This window comes from Lissotriton vulgaris, chromosome 5, assembly GCF_964263255.1.
Source record: "Lissotriton vulgaris chromosome 5, aLisVul1.2, whole genome shotgun sequence".
Taxonomy (NCBI): Eukaryota; Metazoa; Chordata; class Amphibia; order Caudata; family Salamandridae; genus Lissotriton; species Lissotriton vulgaris.
The window spans coordinates 1,542,887,848-1,542,907,882 of record NC_141693.1 but is presented as its reverse complement, the minus strand read 5'-3'; the positions used below and the strand labels follow the sequence as shown (position 1 = coordinate 1,542,907,882).

The following is a 20,035-nucleotide window of genomic DNA, read 5'->3' as shown; positions in this document are numbered from 1 at the left end:
CCCCACACAGAGGAACAGCTTCCATCTCTTTTGTTCAGCATGACTCAGGTGAGCAGGAATACTGGACCTCTTTAAAAAAAAAAAAAAAAAAAAAAAAAAGCCCCCTCCCCCATCCCCTTTTTTTGGTTTAGAGACTTAAATTGGCGGAATATGAAGGGCAACCTAAAGCAAGGGAGGCCATTCCAATCACTACCGCAGGTTTCTCAGTGGTAAAGGGTGCATCCACCATAGGATGAGGAGCATATCTGGAGGCTATAGAGATAGGTCTGCAGAGGAGACGATATTGCATGTAAATCTGCTGGAGCTATGGATGATTCGGCTGGCGCTCAAAGCCTTCCTATAATTTCTTCACAGCCAGTCTGTCCAGTGATGTTTCCAGTGCCAAAGTGAAGCCATCGCACCCCACTAGTGTAGAGACCTACTAAAGAAGTTTCCAGATTAAACCAGATGCCTGGGATATTTAAAAGGTGAGGAATTTGGATGTAGATAAGAGTATCCACCAGGAAGATTGTTTTGTTACAGTAGGTAAGTAACATTTCCATTAGTGTCTTCACTTTAGCTATCACACAGGTGGCGGCAGGGTTGCACAGAAATTCCTGCCAGACAGGTGGCAAAGCGAGGAGCAGAGACAAGGGCCTCCATCTACCTAAAAGCCTGGACTTCGCAAACCATACAAATAATGGCCTGCCGAATATCCTAAGTGGAGAATGAAGGCTTTTACCATCAATACTTCTTTTTTTAAAAGCATGTATCAACTTTCTCCTAGAGGTCCAGGCAATACTAACAATTGTGATCACTTACCTTGACTTTGCCGTAAACAGCATAATGGGAGTGTAAAATTATCTCAAAATCAATTTGCAGAACCTCCAAAATACAGTGTGTAAGCATTAATACGTGTGCATTAAAAAAGAGCATGTTAAAAAAATAACTGTCTCCATCAATCAATCAGGAGTTTGTTAAAGCGCGACTACTCACCTGTGAGGGTCTCAAGGCGCTAGGGGGGGGGGGGGGGGGGGGGAGGGGGGTGCAGGTTCCATTCCATCAAGGAGGGGGTCTGTCGAAGAGCCAGGTTTTGAGGTTTCTTGCGAAGATGGGAGCGATGTTGTCTGTCTGAGGTGGAGCGGAAGGGCGTTTCATGCTTTGGCCGCGAGGAAGAAGAAGGTGCGGCTTCACTTTAAATTGCTTTGTCCGGTCAGCAATAGCATCAGCTAAATGGGACAAAATGTACTTACCAGCCCTTAAAAAAATGATCAAACTTCTAAGTATCCATGATGGGCAAACCAAGATATGCTTTGCATCCCTGAATCTAAGCACATGAAGTGGAGGTGGAGCTTTTTCGCCAGCTTGCCCTGAGAATCAGCTAAAAATACACTGTCAACAGGGTAATTCCTGCCTATGTTTTGGTTCATCTGCTCTGCACTCCCCTACTTCTCTTACCACTTTGATCCTGTTTTGACTGTGAAAGTTTGCATTGTAGATATTAAATATAACATACATGATGTTTGCTTAGCTGGTTAATTTCTTCTTTTACTGCATAACAGTCCCTTCTTTACCCTGGTTCAATTTCAGAAATTGTACTTTTTTGTTTTTACCATAATGTGCCCATTTTCCTAATATTTGCAAGATGTGGAGTCATTCCTTTGATCTGACCACCCTCTGTGCGCATCCCAAACATTTGAGGCAGAGTAAGCATTCCAGTAGGTATATTAAACTTAGTCAAAAGAAAACATTCCATTTGAAACAAATTATTCTTTCTGCTCTTTGGATGTGCAATTTTATTGTCTACAGTTTTATTTATTTTTACAAATGGATAGTGTTGAATGTTTCTCGTGTACAAAATCAACCAGTTTATTTTTTTTCGTAATGTAAATAAAACATTTCAATAAACAATAACAAGAGAAACATCTATCGGCCTTCTAATTCATGGCTGCTAAGGAATGTCATTGCATGTATTTCTTTGTGTTTTGTAAGGTGGCTTTGCCGGCTGAAACTTTTCTCACATTCATCGCATTTATATGGTCTTACGCCTGAATGTATTAATATACGATGTTGATCAAGATTACCTTTCAAATTGAATCTTTTGTGACAATCGGTACACTCGTATGGTTTTTCACCAGTGTGAGTTCTCCAGTGTCTGGTAAAATCTCCCTTCTTAGAAAAGCTTTTATTACATTGAGTGCATGCATATGGTCTAACACCTGAATGTGTTCTAAAATGCCTTATAAGCTCTCCCCTTAGACTAAAGCTTCTCTTACATTCACTGCAAGAGTATAGTCTCTGGATTTGCTTTGTGGTTTGAAATAGAGATGCTTTCTTCAGACCACTGAAATGCATGTTACTCGTGTCTGAAGTCCCTTCTTTAGGAGTCCATAGCTGCAAATTAATATGTGTTGGATTACTGAAACCCATTTCACAGTCGGAATTTCTTTCAACTCCAAGTCCCCAGTAGTTTTCGGACCATAACTGGTTTTGAGGCTCTGTCTCCTCCCCAGTGGTTTGTGGCAAATTTATGTCATTTTGCCAAGATGAAACATTGTTTACTGGTAGGCGTTCAGTACAGGCGCTGTCTTTCCTTTTCCTGTTCATACTTTCTTCTTGAGCTGAAATCAAATGGAAGAGCAGTGTTTACATTTTTAAGAGTTGGAGAGTACATATGAAGAAAACACCCAAAGTTATAGTTCAATAAAAAATTGTAAATTGTAAATTGATACTTGTATAGAGCACTACTCACCCGCAAGGGTCGCAAGGCGCTTGTACGAATACCGCTGTGGAACCCATCCTGACTTTCCCTGTGAGGTGTCCACTCCTGGGCACCCCCAAGGTGGAGGCCAGGCATCCTTAGCGTTGTGGGGGCCGTTGTGGAGATTAAGCAAGCTATTGCCCAGAGTTGCAGAGTGGGACTCCATGATTGGAATAGGCACCGAGGCGAGAATGATCAGGTCCGTGGAATTTTTGAGCCCAAGACCCGCTGAGGCGGGGAATTGAACCCTGGTCCCAGGCTAGACCTCTGCATCAGGGTCTGCCGCTCTAATCATTGAGCCACACTTCTCCACTCATTGAGCCACACTTCTCCAATAAATTTGTATTAAGGCCGTGCATAAAGATGGATTTAAGTCTGCCCCCTCACATGTCCTAGGTTTGTGCATTTTTACTTGTGTAAAAATACATTAGTTTACAATTTAGAAAAAATAGCTCCTACCTATTGGACAAGAATGTATTTTACTGTAATTGTTTTAAAGCAAAATTAAAATAAGAGTCCTAAAAAATAAAAGACCTGTGGCCTTTCATGGCAAAATATAATTTACTGTGCAAAAGTGGAATGTTTTTTCTGATAATCAAAATACCACAATTTAAACATTTGCAGCATTCATCCTCTCTAATATTTTTGTAAAATGTTGGTATCAATTGATGCCTTCTAAAGACTCATACAACACTGTATTACAGAATTGCCTGGCAAGAATCACATATTTAAAAGCTTAGCCCACAATGCAAGTAATTTTGTTTAAATATGTAATAAGCAGTCTCATTTGATATTGTTTCATTGTTCCGCTAGAAAATCCCATCAGATTCCTATAGGGCAAGAAACATTCCTCTTGTTTTTGTAAGAACAAATACAAAAATGTAAACATAATCTTTCTAGAAAACTACTAAGAGCAACACCTTGTGAATCAGCTTCTTAAATTTGAAATATTTGCAATTGATTGTCATATGTCATGGCAAAAGTTGAAACAACTTTTCTCCAAGCTCCAACTGCAGCTGCTTCACCATTTGCCAATACTGACCACCTAAATTGTGTGCTCATTCTTTTGGTACCTATACATGAAATGTAATAAATAGTCTGCTGCCAGTAGTTGCTACGAGTACACGAGAGAGGCTATTCACAGCATGATGTGGAGAAATTATCCATGGCATCATCTTGAGCTGCTAGAATTAATGGATGAGCAGGAAATGGACTGAGATACTCTGTAATTCTTGATAACCATGATGCTCCTACACTCACGTAAAAGCACAATTATGCTCATTATGAAGTGGACATAAAATGAAAGTAAAGCTGAATTACTCTGAGCGTCCACCAACAATACTTAACAGAAGGTTTTTGTGAGCAAGTAAAGAGAATGGTCTTATTGTAGGAGTAAAATGCTTGTAAACGAAAATACTTTGAATGTTGCTGCTTATATCATTTCTGCTCGCCCTGGTATTGCTTGTGATCAAACTCAAAAATGTTAATAAAGTCTTGTACATTATTTTCCTGCTCTTCATATAATGGCCTTGCAATAGAAGTGAATTAAATAATAGTAACATGTATTTATTAACCCTTGAGATGGTACAACTTTGACGAAAGGTACCTTTGTTACAGAGGTTTTTTTAACCTTTATTTATCCTTTTATTAACAATGCACATACATTCTTGATACTTTGATATGCTGGTACATAGCACGCAGGATCAAAAAAACATAACAAAACAGGTGTACATAAGCAGGTACACCTTTGTTACAGAGTTGATACAATATACAGTAGCAGAAATGTTTATTCACAGTCAAGCACTCAGAAAAAGGTATGCTAGACACCATTTCAGCCACAAATATGGACAACAGTAGTCTACAATAGAGGCAACAGCTTATTTTACCACATTTTTGCTCATCACCCAATTATCTGATTTGAGCTTCTTAGCCTTGTCTTGTAAGTTCATGCATGGAGGGCAATGTAGCTGGATAGGTGCTCCACTGTCGTTTGGCTAGGTTTCCACTATACAAATGATACTTAAATTAATACATACATATATAAGTGTATGGTGCTGATCAAAAAACGAAAATCCTATACATATTCGGAAGCGAACAAAACACCAAATGAAACATGAAAACATTTAGCTTGAAGGCAATCAGATTTCACAACATTATTTTAGGAGATTATTTGATAATACTGCTAAAGATGACCTTCCCAGCTATTTCAAACAGTTTACTTACGTGTAGAAAGATTGATGCTTCTTCTACTTCGAATCTCCTGATGGTCCAAAGAACATATTTCATTCTCTTCTTTTATGATGAGTGAAGTAAACTCCAGGCCTGCTGATAATGGAAATGGAAGGATATTAAGCTCACCATGTAAATATATATTAGGTTGAAACCTCTTTTAAAAAATTGTGAGTTCAGTAACCGTTGCAGTCTATATTCCAGTAAAAGGACTATAGTACTAAAAAAAATGCTTTGATACCATAGGATCGAGAGTATACAGAGTAAACTCCAGATCTTTGTTTTACTTTTTTTTCTTTTTACAGTTTGATATAGTGCGAACCTGGTCCACAGGCTTTATAGTGCTTTACCAGAGAAGCAGATTATATTACACATGTTTCTAAGTACATGGAGATTAGGTGATTTGCCCAGAATCACAGGATGTTGTCTGAGGCTAGGATTCAAATCTTGTTTCCCATTCAAAGGTAGCCACTAGGCAACAATCTCCTCCCCAGATCTTATGTAAATTTGTGTAGGATGGGGATTAATTAACATTTTTCGTTTTTAGGAGGTCTGTGAAAGTCAATGGGTGTTGATACTGAAGTGTTCAAAGCAAAAAATAGAAAAGTACTCTTTAAATATTCAAGTTCTTTTTTATGGAGAACTTTACTGCAGTGATAAGCAGTGTTTATTTTCACTCAAGTTCATAATCCGGAGTACCTATAAAAAATATGAACTCTTCTAAAAAACATTTATTTTAAAATCGCTATTCCCGTCTATAAGCCACATTCATTGAATGTATATATTTTTTCTCTTAAAACTATCCAATTACAAACTATACTAAACTGAAAAAATAGTACTGATCCAAAATGTTCTAATCCTCCTTTAAAAGTAAATTTAGCCAGGTACTTTCTGAGAAAAGAATGTAAGATCCGTTTCCCCATTGTCCTGTTCACCTCTTTTGAACTCAAACAAAATAAGCACACATAATTTACAGCCCTTTTCCTGGGCCCAATCCACAAAGGTATGGGTGGTAAACTCATAAATGTAATGCTCCAGGATTATTCTTATGTTTGAGGCAGATTTCCAACTCTTCTGGTATTCACTAAGAATCATAGGATGTTTCTGAAAATCTATACCAGTTGTTGATTTTCATGAGTTTAATGTACTTAACTGGGAATTCCCACCATGCTCTAATCATCCCATGAAAATGTACATTTGCACATTTCTTTTATTATTCAGCATGGAGAAAATATTTCTGCCTATGTAGAACCCCCTTCTCGTACACTCTTATCAAACATGAGGTTGTTGCTCCCCCCCCCCCCCATTTCAGCCTTTGAAAGGCACATTGAAAGGTGGGAAATCTATCTGCAAAGGGGTTTCTGAATACACATAAACTTAAGAATTTGGTCACAACTAGTTGGAAGGGGGAACTTCCAAAACACCCACAAATCTGTTGCCCCCACCCTTTGTAAATATGGATAATGATGATTTCTCTACATTCATATGTACACTTTTCAAATGTAAAATTTCACCAAACCAGAGTTTATGAATACAGATTTGAATTTCAATGTTTGGAACAAAGCAAAATTACACCAATGGTTGACTTAGGTGTGCCACATGTGCTGTAAATCGCCACATGTGTTTTTCCCAATCCCTCCTTAACACCAGTCTAGTCTCAATTAGGACTGTTGCCAAAAATAAATTCTGCATCTCTGATAGGTTCAGGAAATATTTCAGATTCTGTAAAAATGTCCCACACAGAGAGAGGCTTACTGATTACATTGTTGAGATCCTTAAATCACCAACATACAACTGGTGAAGTTTCACAGGTCTCAATCCCCAATTATATACAAATGCGTTCTACCATGGCAAGAGGTAGCACAAGTGTAAGTAGTATACAGAACAAATAAAGGAGATGAGGTGGTGCTTCGGTTAATACAGCCCCAATTAAAACTGGTCTCTAAAGGTCAGTCCAATCAGTGTAAACATTCAGAATTATTTGAAATTTACCTGAGCTGGGAGTGGTTCTGTGCTTGCCTCTTTCATCACCAAGATGATCTATTTGAAGAGGATTTGGCTCGTCATCCTTCCTCAAACAATTGTCAGAATTGAGGCTTGGAATTCCTGTTGAACAAATATGTATTGTGTTTCAAACTGCTCTATACAACCAGGTACCATTATTACTTTAATTAAATGTATGATAGTAATAACTTTAATAAAATGAATGATAGTAATGAAAGTGGAATCTCAAATGAAAGTTGTATGTAGAGCAGCAAATATAAAGCAGATCTTTTGACTGGGTGTGAGTGTTTGCTTCAGATGCTCCGTCCATCACCGACCCCTTTTGTACCGCTTTTGGCCGCCATAAGTGTGGCAGGGTATGCTCAGACGTGAGTCCCTTGCTCACTTTGCCACTGGATTCAAGCAAGCCGGGCTGAAGACAGCTGGAATGCCAGAAACCGGTCCTCGGAAGCTTGTTTCCAGTCCAGGGAAGACATGGCTTGGCAGTTCGGGCTGGACTGTTCCCATGAGGCACAGGGTCAGACTGATTTGCATATAGCCATGTCTGAACTGGGGTGGCAGAGTGGGCTAAAGAACGGTGATGGATTAAACCCAGATCTTTTGACTGGGTGTGAGTGTTTGATTGATTCAGATGCTCCGTCCATCACCACACCCTTTTGTACGTCTTAGGTGAAGGGCAAGGTCCTAACATGGGGGGCCACCAGTCGTTGTTCCATAGTTTGGCTGCATCCCCAAAAAGCAAAATCTCTATTTTGCTGGCATAAAGGAGAAGATGATTATTCTTCATCCAGTTGTTTATGGCTATCATACAGAGTTTGAAATGATTTTTGGTCTCTGTGACATCTGATCCCATGATGATTAACAGTTGAGTGTCATCTGCGAAAGACACTGTTTGAAACTCAAAAGATTTGATGAGTTTGGCTAGGGGGGACACGTATAGGTTGAATAACGTGGGGCTCAGAATAGAGCCCTGGGGAACACCTTTGTTGATAACTTGTCTCTCCGAGGAGAAGTCACCTATTTGCACTTTAGAAGAGCGGTCTGTCAGATGCTCCTGAGCCAATTCAGGGCTGCGCTTTCGACACCAGATGCGCATAGGCGATTAAGTAGGATGTTATGTTATTATGAGCTTGTAGAGCGCTGTATCACCCAGGGGTATCTAAGCGCTATCAGCGGACACACAACATCAGTAGGCACAGAATGCCAAATTACAGAGGCCCCCACGCCTCCCCAAAAAGCAGTCTTCAGCTTCTTCCTACACAACAACAGGTTAGTTTCCTTCCTGAGTTCTACGGGCAGGTGATTCCATGCCAAGGGGACGGTGCTAGAGAAAGCTCTCCCACCCTTGGATGTAAGATTATACCGAGGGCATAACAGGTTACATGCCTCAGCAGACCGGAGGGAACTACTTGGCATGTATTTGGGGGCTGAGCCGTAGATTGCCTTGTGCGCAATGCAGAGGCTTTTACATTTTATTCTTTGAGCAATTGGCAGCCAATGTAGGCTGCAAAGTAGAGGCGTAGCTCGGGTGTGCCTGGGTTTGTTAAAAATAAGCCTGGCCGCATCGTTCATTACAACCTGAAATCGGGCCAGAAGGTTGTTTGGGAGGTCATGGTATAAGGAGTTACCATAGTCCAGCCGTGCCAGAATCAAGGCGGAGACCGCCAGCCTCATCGTGGAAAAGGACAGCAGTGAGGAGAGTTTCCGCAACTGGCGTATCAAGCCCACACAAAGGCCCACCACAGACGATACCTGCTGTGTCATAGATAGTAGGGCATCAATTTTGATGCCGAGGCTTTTTACTGCTGGCGCTGGTTCTGGAAGTGGCCCTAATTCAGCCGGCCAAAACTGATCACTCCATGGATTAGCAGCTGTTGTAATTGCCAGGACTTCAGTGTGATGTCATGCGAAATGGTATCGAAGGCAGCAGACCGGTCAAGCAGAACCAGTATAGCTGATTGCCTGGCATCCAGGTAAAGTCTGATGCCGTTTTGGTGCTGTGGAATGCCCTAAATCCTGATTGGGAGGGATCTACTAATTTATTATTTTCCAGGTACTGGGTAAGTTGGCCGTTAACCAGAGACTCCAGAATTTTGCCAAAGAATGGTGAAAGGGATAAAGGTCTAAAGTTGGATAACTGTTAGGGATCTGCAGAGGGCTTTTTTAAAATGGGTCTAATAATGGCCTCTTTCCAGAGGGTGGGGACTATGGACTGTGACAGGGAATGGTTAAGTAGAGCAGTGAGTTGGGGGAGGAAGACAGGGCCAATTTCGGATAGGACTTGAGCAGAGGCCAGGTCAATAGGAGAGCCTGATTTTATACGATTAAGAGTTAATAGTACTTTGACCTCTGCAACGGTATGAAAGTCAGTGAGGGGGGCAGTATGGAAAGATACAGGGTCAGGATTGATCCCGTTGGGTGTAATGTCTGATGATTGGGGAAATGATTTGTGAATGTCATTAATCTTTTCAACAAAAAAAATAGAAAGGAGTTCACCCACTCCTGAGAGGCAATTAGCGGTGGTCGACAGGAGGGAGGATTGGTGAATTCCTTGACGATAGTATACAGTTCCCTCTGCGAGTTAGCTGCAAGGGTGATTCTGCTGCTTAAGTATTCTTTTTTAGCCTCGGCTATATGATTCATATATAGCTGGTGAGTGGTCTTATAGTGCTGTTTGTCACTACTATCCTTGGAGCGCCTTCACTTGCGTTCCGCCTTCCTGATGGCAAGTTTGTCGATTTTAAGTGTAGGAGTGAACCAGGGGGAAAGTTTAGTGGGGCATTTAGTTTGTTTTTTGGGGGTAATGTAATCAAGTGTAGTAGTGTCGAGGTCAAGACCTCTAGCGCCGTGATTGGGATTGGCTAACTCAGACAGAAGTCTGGGGGAGAAATTGGAGGGAAAAGAATCAGAATTGATCTTATTCCACGGTCAACTTAATTTGCTTATATTCGATGTTGGGGGTAGGCTTAAAAAGTCCTGGAGGCGGAACCTTATCACATAATGGTCCGACCATAAAATAGGGAATGGTGGGTCAGTTTCTAATAGGGAGGAGTTGGTCAGGAGAAAATCGAGGGTGTGTCCTGCCGAGTGAGTAGGGCCAATGATACGTTGGGAAAGTCCTAAAGTATTGAGACTGTTTATAAGATCACTAGTGTGAGGGTCGGATAGAAGTTCCGCATGGAAATTAAAATCCCCTACTTAGAGGTAATTGTCTACAGCCAGGATGTGGCGACAATAGCTTCTATGAGATAGCTGGAAAAATGCGCTCTGTTGCCAGGAGGTCGATAGATTAGAGCACCCTGCCAGGATTTGTGATTGGTACACTCTATGGAGAAAATGCAAATCTCACCCCAGTCTGCCTGATATGTCTCAATGATGTGGATTTTAATGGTTGCCCAAAAAGCACAGGCGATCCCACCCCCTCTTTTAGTTTTTCTGTCCAACCTAGATAGTTGATACTCCTGTGGGATGGCAACAGCTATATCGGATTGAGAGGTTTCATTTAGCCAGGTCTCGGTTATGAAAAAGCAATCCTTCTTTTCAAGATCTAGTAAGGCCCAAATTTCTATGGCATGCTTTGGAAGAGAACAGGCATTACAATAGAGGCCTGTCAGATGTTTATTTTAGGTTCTGCCTGATTAGTATGGTTGGGTTTGGTGACTTCTCTAGCTGGTGAGAGTTTGCAATCTCCGGGAGGTTTGAGCACGGGGGAGGCATCATTAGCTGATACAAGGAGAGGGGCTGTCTTACTTAGGTTGAGTGCTGTGTTTAAGGAATGAAGTTCCAGACTAGAGTATTGGGTGATAGCCATGAGGAAAGGAGATTTGATAAAAACAAGTATCATAACTGGCGGCGGTCTGGCGCGGACGGGCTTGCCTTTGGCGCACCGCTGTGCGCACCTCCTTAAGTGAGGCAGGAAGTGGGCGGGACCGGTGCAGCGAAAGTGACCTCCGTTGCTTTGTGTGATTAAAATGGCGATGCTGACTCCCTCCGCTCAAACGGCACTTGCCGCGGCAGACCAGGGAAGCATGCCTCAACCGGTAAGTGGTCCAGGAGATAATGATTAAAACAAGTGTAGTGGACGAAATATAATTTTAAAAGCAAGGAGGACAGTCCTTACAGAGGTGTGCACGTATGACCTGCAATATCGAGGAAGCTCTAGCTGCGCGCGTCCGCTCGGCGCACCTCCTTAAGTGAGGTAGGAAGTGGGCAGGCCGCTGCAGTAAAAGTGACCTCCGGTGTTTTGTGTGGTTAAAATGGCGATGCTGACTCCCTCCGCTCAAATGCACTTGCCGCGGCGGACCTGGGAAGCATGCCTCGACCGGTAAATGGATCAGGAGATAATGATTAAAACAAAGGAACAGTGGATGAAATACAATTTTAAAAGCAAGGAGAACAGTCCTTATAGAGGTGTGCGCGTCTGATCTGCAATGCAGAGGAAGCACTAGCTACATAAGATTACTAATTTCTAGAATGCACATGTATGACTTTTTCCGCAGAGGTTGTGGTCCTTAAAATGAGGTGTGGGTAATTTGCACAGAAGCAATATAAGGATTAAACTAAAAGCAAACATGTGACTTAGTGTAGGTTGTGCTCGGAGAGGTGAAATCGGTCCTGGGTTGCTTGTATTCCGGTCGAAAAAAGACCTGGCTTGGCAGTTTGGGCTGGACTGTTCCTGTTGGAGCAGGGCCAAGACTGATTTGCCTAAAGTTGGGTCCAAACTGAGGGTGGGATGGTGTGCAAAATAACAGTGGATTGGGATGTAGCCCCAAGTAATAACCAGTGGCTGAGATTAATTGAGCATTCCATCCATCACGTTTTGTATACTCTACTGGGCTCATAGAGAAGGCATGCAGAGGTTGGAAAGGAACGAGAGATTAATTTGTAAGAAAAAGCAGAATCGACGATCATAAATTTTAAGTTCAGGTCATGCACTGTTTTCAGAAACATTGTGCAGGTCTTAAAAGGCAACATGCAAAAACTGTAGAAGAAAACAACATTACTTGCATGAATACAATTCGACTGTTCGCCATAAGAACTTAAGCATGCACACAGACCATCACCACTCAATTGTAAATATAATTCAAAAATATGATTTAATATTCCTATAAAATGCAATGGAAGAAAAATGCAAAACTGGAATTTTGTATTTTAAATATTTGGGCTTGCAATGATTATCCCATGTCCACCTAATGATCAGGGCAGGTGCAGAAACTGGGTTATTGTTGCGGTACACCCCCACTTTTTGCCTGGTATTTGATGCAACTTTGATAACCAGGTCTCCAGTACCAGTGTTCTTTACCTAAAATGGGTCAATTGTTTTCCCTAATTAGCTTAACCTTTAACACCCTCTAGGGCCCTTGTAAGTGGTACCCTCAGTACCAAGGACCTGAGGTACAAAAGAGGGTTTAGGGGCAGCAGCAAAATTGTGCCACCCTAAGGGACCCCTCTCCAAGCCTATGCAAGGCTGCCATTGCAGGCTGTGACCATAGAAGCCATCTTAAGACATGTACTGGACACTGCTGAAAACACGTTCCTCAGCTATCACAGCTTTACTGAAAATAGGGATGTTTGGTATCAAACATCTCGTATTGATAAATCCACACTGATGCCAGTATTGGATTTACCAATACATGCACCCAGAGGGCACCCTAGAGGTTTCCCCATAAAACTTACCAGCTTATGGTTCCTTGCTGACTGTTTTCTGCCAGCCTGTGAACCGAGACACTGTTTTGACCTGCTAGGGTGAGAGCCTCAGAACAAAAGTCTGTCCGGGAAGAGGCTGTAACACCCTGTAAGAAGGTGGCTCGGACTGTGGTTCTAACCATCTGAGCCGCCCAGATTTTTTGCTTGTTGAAAACCTAACTGTTGAGCTTTTACTGTAGGAGCGCCTCATAAGTTGGGACTCACCCACAGTGAACTTATGATGAAAAAGACTGCATGTGGATTTTACTGGTGTTCCCCTGGTGAGAGTAGGCAGCTGCTCTGCAGCTGGAGTAAGGGGCACCAGGCCAGTTACATGCAGACACTTGTGTACCTACGACTCGACACGTGGAGGGGCTGTGCGGAGGAAGAATCCTGGGCAGTGGCGTAACGATAGTGGAGGGGGCTCCCCTGCCAGGTACACAGAGGGGCCCCGGCTCCGGATCGAATTCGGAGCTCTTGGGCCTGAGTACTGTGCTGAGGGGGCCCCCTGCAGCTAGGAGACCCCCCCCCCCACATTGCGGGATCTGCGGGGGGCCTGTGTTACACCCCTGTTCCTGGACTGCGCAGTCCAGATAGAATGGTGTGGCAGGAATTATGCAGAAATGGGTGGGGACATTGAATAGGCTTTATACTATGGGAAGACACATGTAAGGAAAAGTCAGTCTGCTTTAATGATTACACTGAAGGAACAACCCATTATTCTCCTATGAAGATGGGGACCACATGGGGTAGTTTCACGTCCCTAGGGCCTACAAATTTCAGACCCGCACCAAAGTACACTGTAAGTTGTCTGAAAAGAAGTATTCAGCTGAGTCCAAAGCCATATTTGTACTGCCTAAGGGTCATCCACAAATTTCATATTCCTCTGACTCCGCTCATAACCAGAGCCTGGATGGGTGTGACCCTTCCAGGCTGGATTAATGACCTTCCTCCTCAAGCTGTAGCACCAGAGGCCTAGCCCTTCACTGCAAGCATTTCAAGGGAGAAGGTCTCCTCTCCAAGGGTGAGAGACGGTGGTTGGAGCTGCAGGTTATCCATCAGCAGCTGTCACCTGGTACCAGGCACCAAGCTGCTCTAGAGAGAAGGCAGAAAGGGGGCTTTTCAGAGACAATGTGATATGAGAGCCCTGGACGATGTCATTTTAAACTATCCCAGAGGCCTGTGCAGGAAGAAGGGAGCAACCGGCATACAGGTGATGTGTCACTGCCGGATAGGGCAGAAGAGCCTTCCTGACAGCCTCCTCCAAATTATTTTAAAAGGTCTTGAACAGGAAGAGGAGCTCTCTCTGGGGTGTGGTCAGCTGAGGAGGACTGGTGCTGAAGCCTGGCACCATGGGCAGTTGGAAGGAAGAACCCCCAGACTGTCCCAGGACCCTGAATTGCGCCAAAAGGGGAATACAGGACCAGTGAGCAGAAGCCTGGGCCTCTGCACAAGGTGAAGAGAGGCCTAGGAGGAGAGCCAGGTGAAAAGCTGGCGCACTGCCAGTAAAGACCGATCCCAGCTGAGTTCACCTGCTTGGAGGCCAGGAGGGACTGCCACCCAGAAGAAGTCATGCCGGGAAGTGCTGTCACGCTCCCGGTAAAACTGCCCCAGCGGGGTGCCAGGAGCCCACCCTGGCCCCTGACGAAAATGGAGACAGGGAAGAGCTGTCACGCCCCCCTGGAAATGGTGAGAGGGGCCCGGGACCCCCAACTCCAGGTCCTGCTGAAGTCGAGGAGCGCCGTTGTATTCCCCGCGAAGGTGCCCTGGGGACCAGGACCCCAACTTCTGGCCCCTAATCTCAGAAACCAAGTCGGGGAGCGCTGTTACACTTTTTCGAAGATGCCCGGGATCCCAACTCCAGGCCCGATGTGGACCGTGAGGACGGGAGAGTGCCACCGCACTCCCACGTGAATGGAGAAAGGCGGGAAGTGCTGTTGGACTATCCCCATGCCCCCCCCCCGCCCCCTTCCCGAGGACCCGCCGGACTGGAGGTAGCCTCGAGCCTTTCCGAGCAGGCAGACCAGAAAAGAAGTGCAGGCTCCTGCAGCAGTACGTGAGGGTGCTGGCCGGTCGGGGAGCTGGCAGGAGCCGCCGGGGGTAGGCTCTCCGTGCAGCTCCCTAATGAACCAGACCAGTGAGGTGCCCGGGTGGGACCGGGCCCCTCCATTGAGCAGCAGGAGCGGGCGGGGTGGGGCTCCCCGAGCAGCGTGACAACTCACCTGGAGAAAAGTTGCATGTGTAATGTGAGGTCATAAGCAAAGTGGGGTTATGTTGCTAGACATTCCTGCTAGGGTGTCTGGCTGTGTATGCTTAATCCTGTGATTCTAATGGTAATGCCTTTTAGGGGATTGAATTGCAATTCCTTATATCTGATATCCACAACAAAAAGTACAGTAATTTTAAGTGATGCCTAAACATGTGTTCTTGCTGCTGCATTAGGTTAGGAAAAACCCAGACCGTTAGCCCTGAAGATGTAGAAGTGTATACTGTTAGAACTGGCTATTTCTGGTTGGCTAAGGCTGACGCCAAAGCTAGGCAGAAACCACCATTCTAGTCAGGGCAAGGGAGTCACATGCCTAGATAACCCCTGCTCACCCCCTTGGTAGCTTGGCACGAGCAGACAGGCTTATCCCGGAGGCAATGTGTGAAGCATTTGCGCCAGCACACACCAGCAACAACATACTAGGCACACCACAAAAGGAACTCCACACAAGGGTATATAAAAATAACTTCTGTATTGTAAAAACACATCAGATAGAAGTCACACATGTACATTGTGCCAACTGGCATGGGCAATATTCACAAGAGATTATGTACAGGACAGGGCCACATGGGCCACTGTCAGAATCAGCACTTAGTAGAAATAGCACTTCTAGAACATAGAATATAGAATATAGGATATAAAATCACTGTAGCACAAATTAGCAAGTATAGCACACAACCAGTAACTACTGGTAACAGGTAAGTACCACATACGCAACCCTAACCACCTTAGGAGAATGTCACGCAGGGAACCAGGACCTCACTAGGACTAGAAAGAACCACCTAAGTATCACAATACAATTAGGGGTATAAGCAAGAACACATTACACATGATGCATCACAACATTCAGAGGTGTAGGGAAGGAAAACACATGATGCATAAAACATACATTCAGCGGTGTAAGAACAAGGCACATGATGCATCAGAACACATTCAGAGGTACCGGAGAAAACACATGATGCCTAAAACATTCAGAGGTGTAAGGAAGAAAAAACACATGATGCATAAACCAACACATTCAGAGGTGTAAAATCAAGAAAGGCTCATGATGAATTAAAACATTCAGAGGTGCCAGAACATAACTCAATAGCGCAAAAACACATGATGCCCAAAAACATTCAGAGGTGTAAGATCAAGGTACGTAATCATATTAAATGCATTACATTTCCTAGCACCACATCACATTGCACAAAACTCACATTTGGCAATTACCATCACATAGATAATCACATTGCGCCTAAATAAAATCACTACCAGCCCCCATCTAATAAAGGGACTAAAGAGCCCTGTGTCCAGAATGTCATGGCGCGCTGCCAATGCAGCGCCAGTCAGGGTGCAGCTTCCCACTAATTGCTGGGCAGCTGGGAAACAAAACTGCGACAGGGGCTGTCACTAGCCCCTAGAATAAATCTGCGCCCTCTGTTGGAGCCCCCCAGACTCTGAACTGCGCACGTTGGAGCCACACAGGCTGTGGACATCACACATGGCCATCACACATGGCCAAATGCTGGAGCCACACAGGCTCTTGGGACAATAATGTCCCCGTGGTCGTGGGAGCCTCGAGGCTCTAAACACAAATGCCCCCAGGGAGCCTCGTGGGCTCTAGACAACGTTGGGGCGACCCACTGCCAACAGGGGCCGCCCTTAATTCACCACACCTTCTCTGGGGACTCAAAACTACAATGGCGCCACGAGCCTCTCATGGCTCGCTAAAAACGGTGCGCAGCTTGGGGCTTCTCACAGCTCGGGGACCCGGTGGGGCTGCAGTCCGGGGCCGCCCTGAGTCTGCCTCCCGCCGGCACCCCTAGGCTTCTTCTGCTCCCACGGGGAGCAAAAACAGATATGACCCCACTCTGCCCGGCCCAGCCCTGACTCACCGGAGATAGGGGGAGCAATGCCTCCGTCGGGCTGCTTCAATCTCGGGCGGCGGCTCACTCTCACCGGCTGCAGGGCTCTCCCTCCATTCTGGGAGCCTCGCTGCCCTCGCGCCGGACTTCTCTCTCTCCCCGGGGCTCTCCCTTCAGTCTGGAGCCCCGGGGGACCCGGCAGGCAGCTTCCTTCCCTCCTCTCACGGCTGCGGTGGGGCGGGACTTCCGGTCCTTCTCCCGGTCGGCCTCAGGGATTGGCTGGCCGGGCACACATTTCCGTGTCGTTGCGGGCAGTGCGGCGGCCCGCTTCAGGCACTTGCAGGCGGGGTCTCACTATCCGAGGAGTAGGCTCCCTCGAGATAAATTCATAAAAAGTGAATACGCGGCGGGGGCAGCCGTGGAAGGGCATAACAGCGCTACCATGCGCTGAGGGGATAATTACGATTCAGAAAAGGGGATAATTACAGCGCTCCCAGCGCTATAAGTGAAATAAAGCGCTCGTAATCGCTAGCGCTCCCAAGCGCTAGGAACAGAAGTACAGCGCTCCCAGGCGCTTTAAATGCCAAAAAGTCCAGCAAAGTCCTTCAGTATCCAAGACAAGTCCATCAGGTATCCAGGGCAAAGCAAAGTCCCCCAGAAATCCTCCAGGCATCCAGGGGCTGGCCAGAGCCCGCCCCTGGCAGATTTAAGTCACAAACAAGAACATTTTGTAAGGGGACACAGCCCCATTTTATACAGAGAAATCCTTTGTCTAGCAGGGTGCAGGCAGTGTGAGAACCAGCTAGTACTGGTTATAGGGAATTCCATTCACTGGCCAGGCTAGGGACATCAGACGCACCCCAGGGGGTGGAGCCAGCATTGTGTGGGGAAAACCCAGCATAATTCAGGACCCTCAAACCAGACGGTCAATCCACAAGCAGGCCCAGGCTCAATCCTCTCCTCACATCAGCATGCTACACACTCCATTCACCACCGGGGCAGGCCCTTCCAGACTCTTGGAGCCGGGCTCACCAGCCAGCCTCAGCCAATCACACGCCAGACGCAAAATACACAAATATGCCAACTTCTAGAAGTGGCACTTCTACACTAGACACAATCATGCCGCATATACCATTGCGCAGCATTCAATCTCACGAGTTCGCACATACCAAACTCGACCCTGCACTCCCCACACATCAGGAACTACCATGGGCATACATATTCCCCATTCATTCCGATGGGAGGGCAGGTCACTCACCACACATACACAGAGAGCTCACGCACTTTACACTGTACCACAGTGAAAAAGTGCGCAGAGGCCTAAAATCACCACCACCAGGTCACAGAAACTGGCTAGGAAAAAGAAAAAAGTCTCGGGGTGAACCTGCCAAAAGGGCCAGGTCCAACATATACTTTATGGTGAGTTTGAGATGCTCACTCAGGGTTAGTGTCTCCATGGCAGGTGTGCCCATTTTAAATGCTGTTGAGATAATGGGGTGGGTCACCCATGGGATGGGGCCAGTGGGCAAGACCCTAACTCCAGGTTTTGGTCAACCCACTGCATTGGGGGCAAGATGATATGCATGCATTGGAGTGGTGGTACTAGACCCCACCCTCCCTTGCGGGAGGGGTGGGAATGTTATGCAATGTCACAAAGTAATTCCAACAGCTCATGTATATTTGTAAATTGATGCATAGTATTGAGCAGTGTGCGTCTTTAATAAATGTACTTTTCCTTTTATAAAGCAAAGTACAGACTGGACAATCAATTATTGAGTGTTATTTCTGCGTACTGGTAAATGGCGATTACTAGCCCACACTACCTCCCTTGAGTAAGCCTTAGACGGCTCTGCAACACTACCCTCTGAGAGTCTAGCTCTACAATGGGGTGCTTTGTTTCCAGTGAAGGACAAATGTGGTCATGTTCTTTGTGCATGCCTCACAGATACTGCCTTGTTTTCCAACAAACCCCCTCCCACAGGATGACCTGATGATTAGCCTTCCTTAGGCGGCAAGTCTAAGGGGTGCTGCTTTTGAAAATGCAAATCTGGATCCCCCTCTCAGGTGAGGAAGCTGACCCATATGTCCATGGCCCTCTTGGCACCTAGACAGGTAGGAAAATTAGCTAGTCGGGTAGGTGTGTCACCTCCAGGCTAGTACCAATCCTAAAGTGGGCCACTGTGAGGTGGACATGATTTTTCAGAAGTAGCCATCTTTGTGATGACATACTTAGGCATTCTAGTGGTTAGATAGGGGGCATAGTGAACCCAAGGGTCAGTAGCTCTTTGGCTACTACCCTGCACTTCCCTAACACCCATGAATTCTGTATTTGGGGAGCACCAGGCACCAAAAAAGCAGATCTGATGACCTAAGAAGAGCGAGGACACCGAAGAGTCTCAAAAGCAGGGAAGAGAAGAAGCAACTGACCTGGTGCCATCTTAGCCTTAGTTGACTCATCCTGCAGCTGTTGACTCCAGAAACTTGGGAACTCTGCCTGCCTTCAAATGAGATTCAAGACCTCCTGTGAACAGTGGACCTGTTATGGAAAGACTCCAAAAGAGAAAACTCTGAGGTCACCAGAACTACCAAAACCCAACACCTTAAGCCACCACTGCACCTGTCGTTTCCAGCCCAAGTTGAAGTGGGCCACTGGTGCCACTAAGGTCCCTCACCCCTCCAGAGCTAGAGTCCATAATGGCTTCATCCCTCTTGGACTCTAAGACGTCGTCTGCAACCTCTGCACAAAGCCCCTCCCCCAACCGCAAATGCTCCAGTAAGGAAAAATCAGACACCTAAGGACACCCCTACACTGATCGCTCCAGGGCTTTGGAGAAGAGTACCAAAGGTGTCCTCCCTTCTCCGAGCATCGCAAGACCTGACCCAACTTGCTGGTTCAGCCCCACTGGCTTTCCTGCCAGAACCTGCAGCAGTGACCTCCATAGCAACCTATTGGGTTTCCAATGCTGTTTAACACCCTGCACCTGGCTGCCCTTGTGCCGCTGGTGCTGTACTGCTGGTGCTGTCTTTGACCTTGCGCACCACTCACCTTACTCCTGTAGATTAGTCTTGTAAGTAGCTGTACTATACCTGTTTGCAGAACCTGTTCTTCCTTCCACAGGATTACACTGCAGAACTCAGAAATTGCACAGTGTTTTAAAATGAAAACAATTTATATTTAAGAACTTACTTACCTCAACGATTTTTCTCTAACGCCTAAACATATATAAAGATACTTGCTTTTTTTATAAATTGGTGTGGATCTAC

General features: G+C 45.4%; 1 protein-coding gene across 3 annotated transcripts in view; it reads right to left on the bottom strand.

Moving 5' to 3' along the window:
- Window positions 1–1,748: 1,748 nt before the first annotated feature.
- Window positions 1,749–20,035, bottom strand: part of LOC147712981 (uncharacterized) — a 105,363-nt gene continuing 87,076 nt past the window's right edge. For 2 of the 3 annotated variants that reach the window (XM_086923602.1, XM_086923603.1), the window contains exons 7-9: window positions 6,962–7,075; window positions 4,964–5,065; window positions 1,749–2,600 (exon numbers count right to left, since the gene is read on the bottom strand). In XM_086923602.1, coding sequence (XP_086779728.1) covers window positions 1,906–2,600; window positions 4,964–5,065; window positions 6,962–7,075 — 911 coding nt within the window. In that variant the 3' untranslated portion in view covers window positions 1,749–1,905. The remainder of the gene's footprint in view (window positions 2,601–4,963; window positions 5,066–6,961; window positions 7,076–20,035) is intronic. The other variant, XM_086923604.1, reaches the window with a different exon arrangement.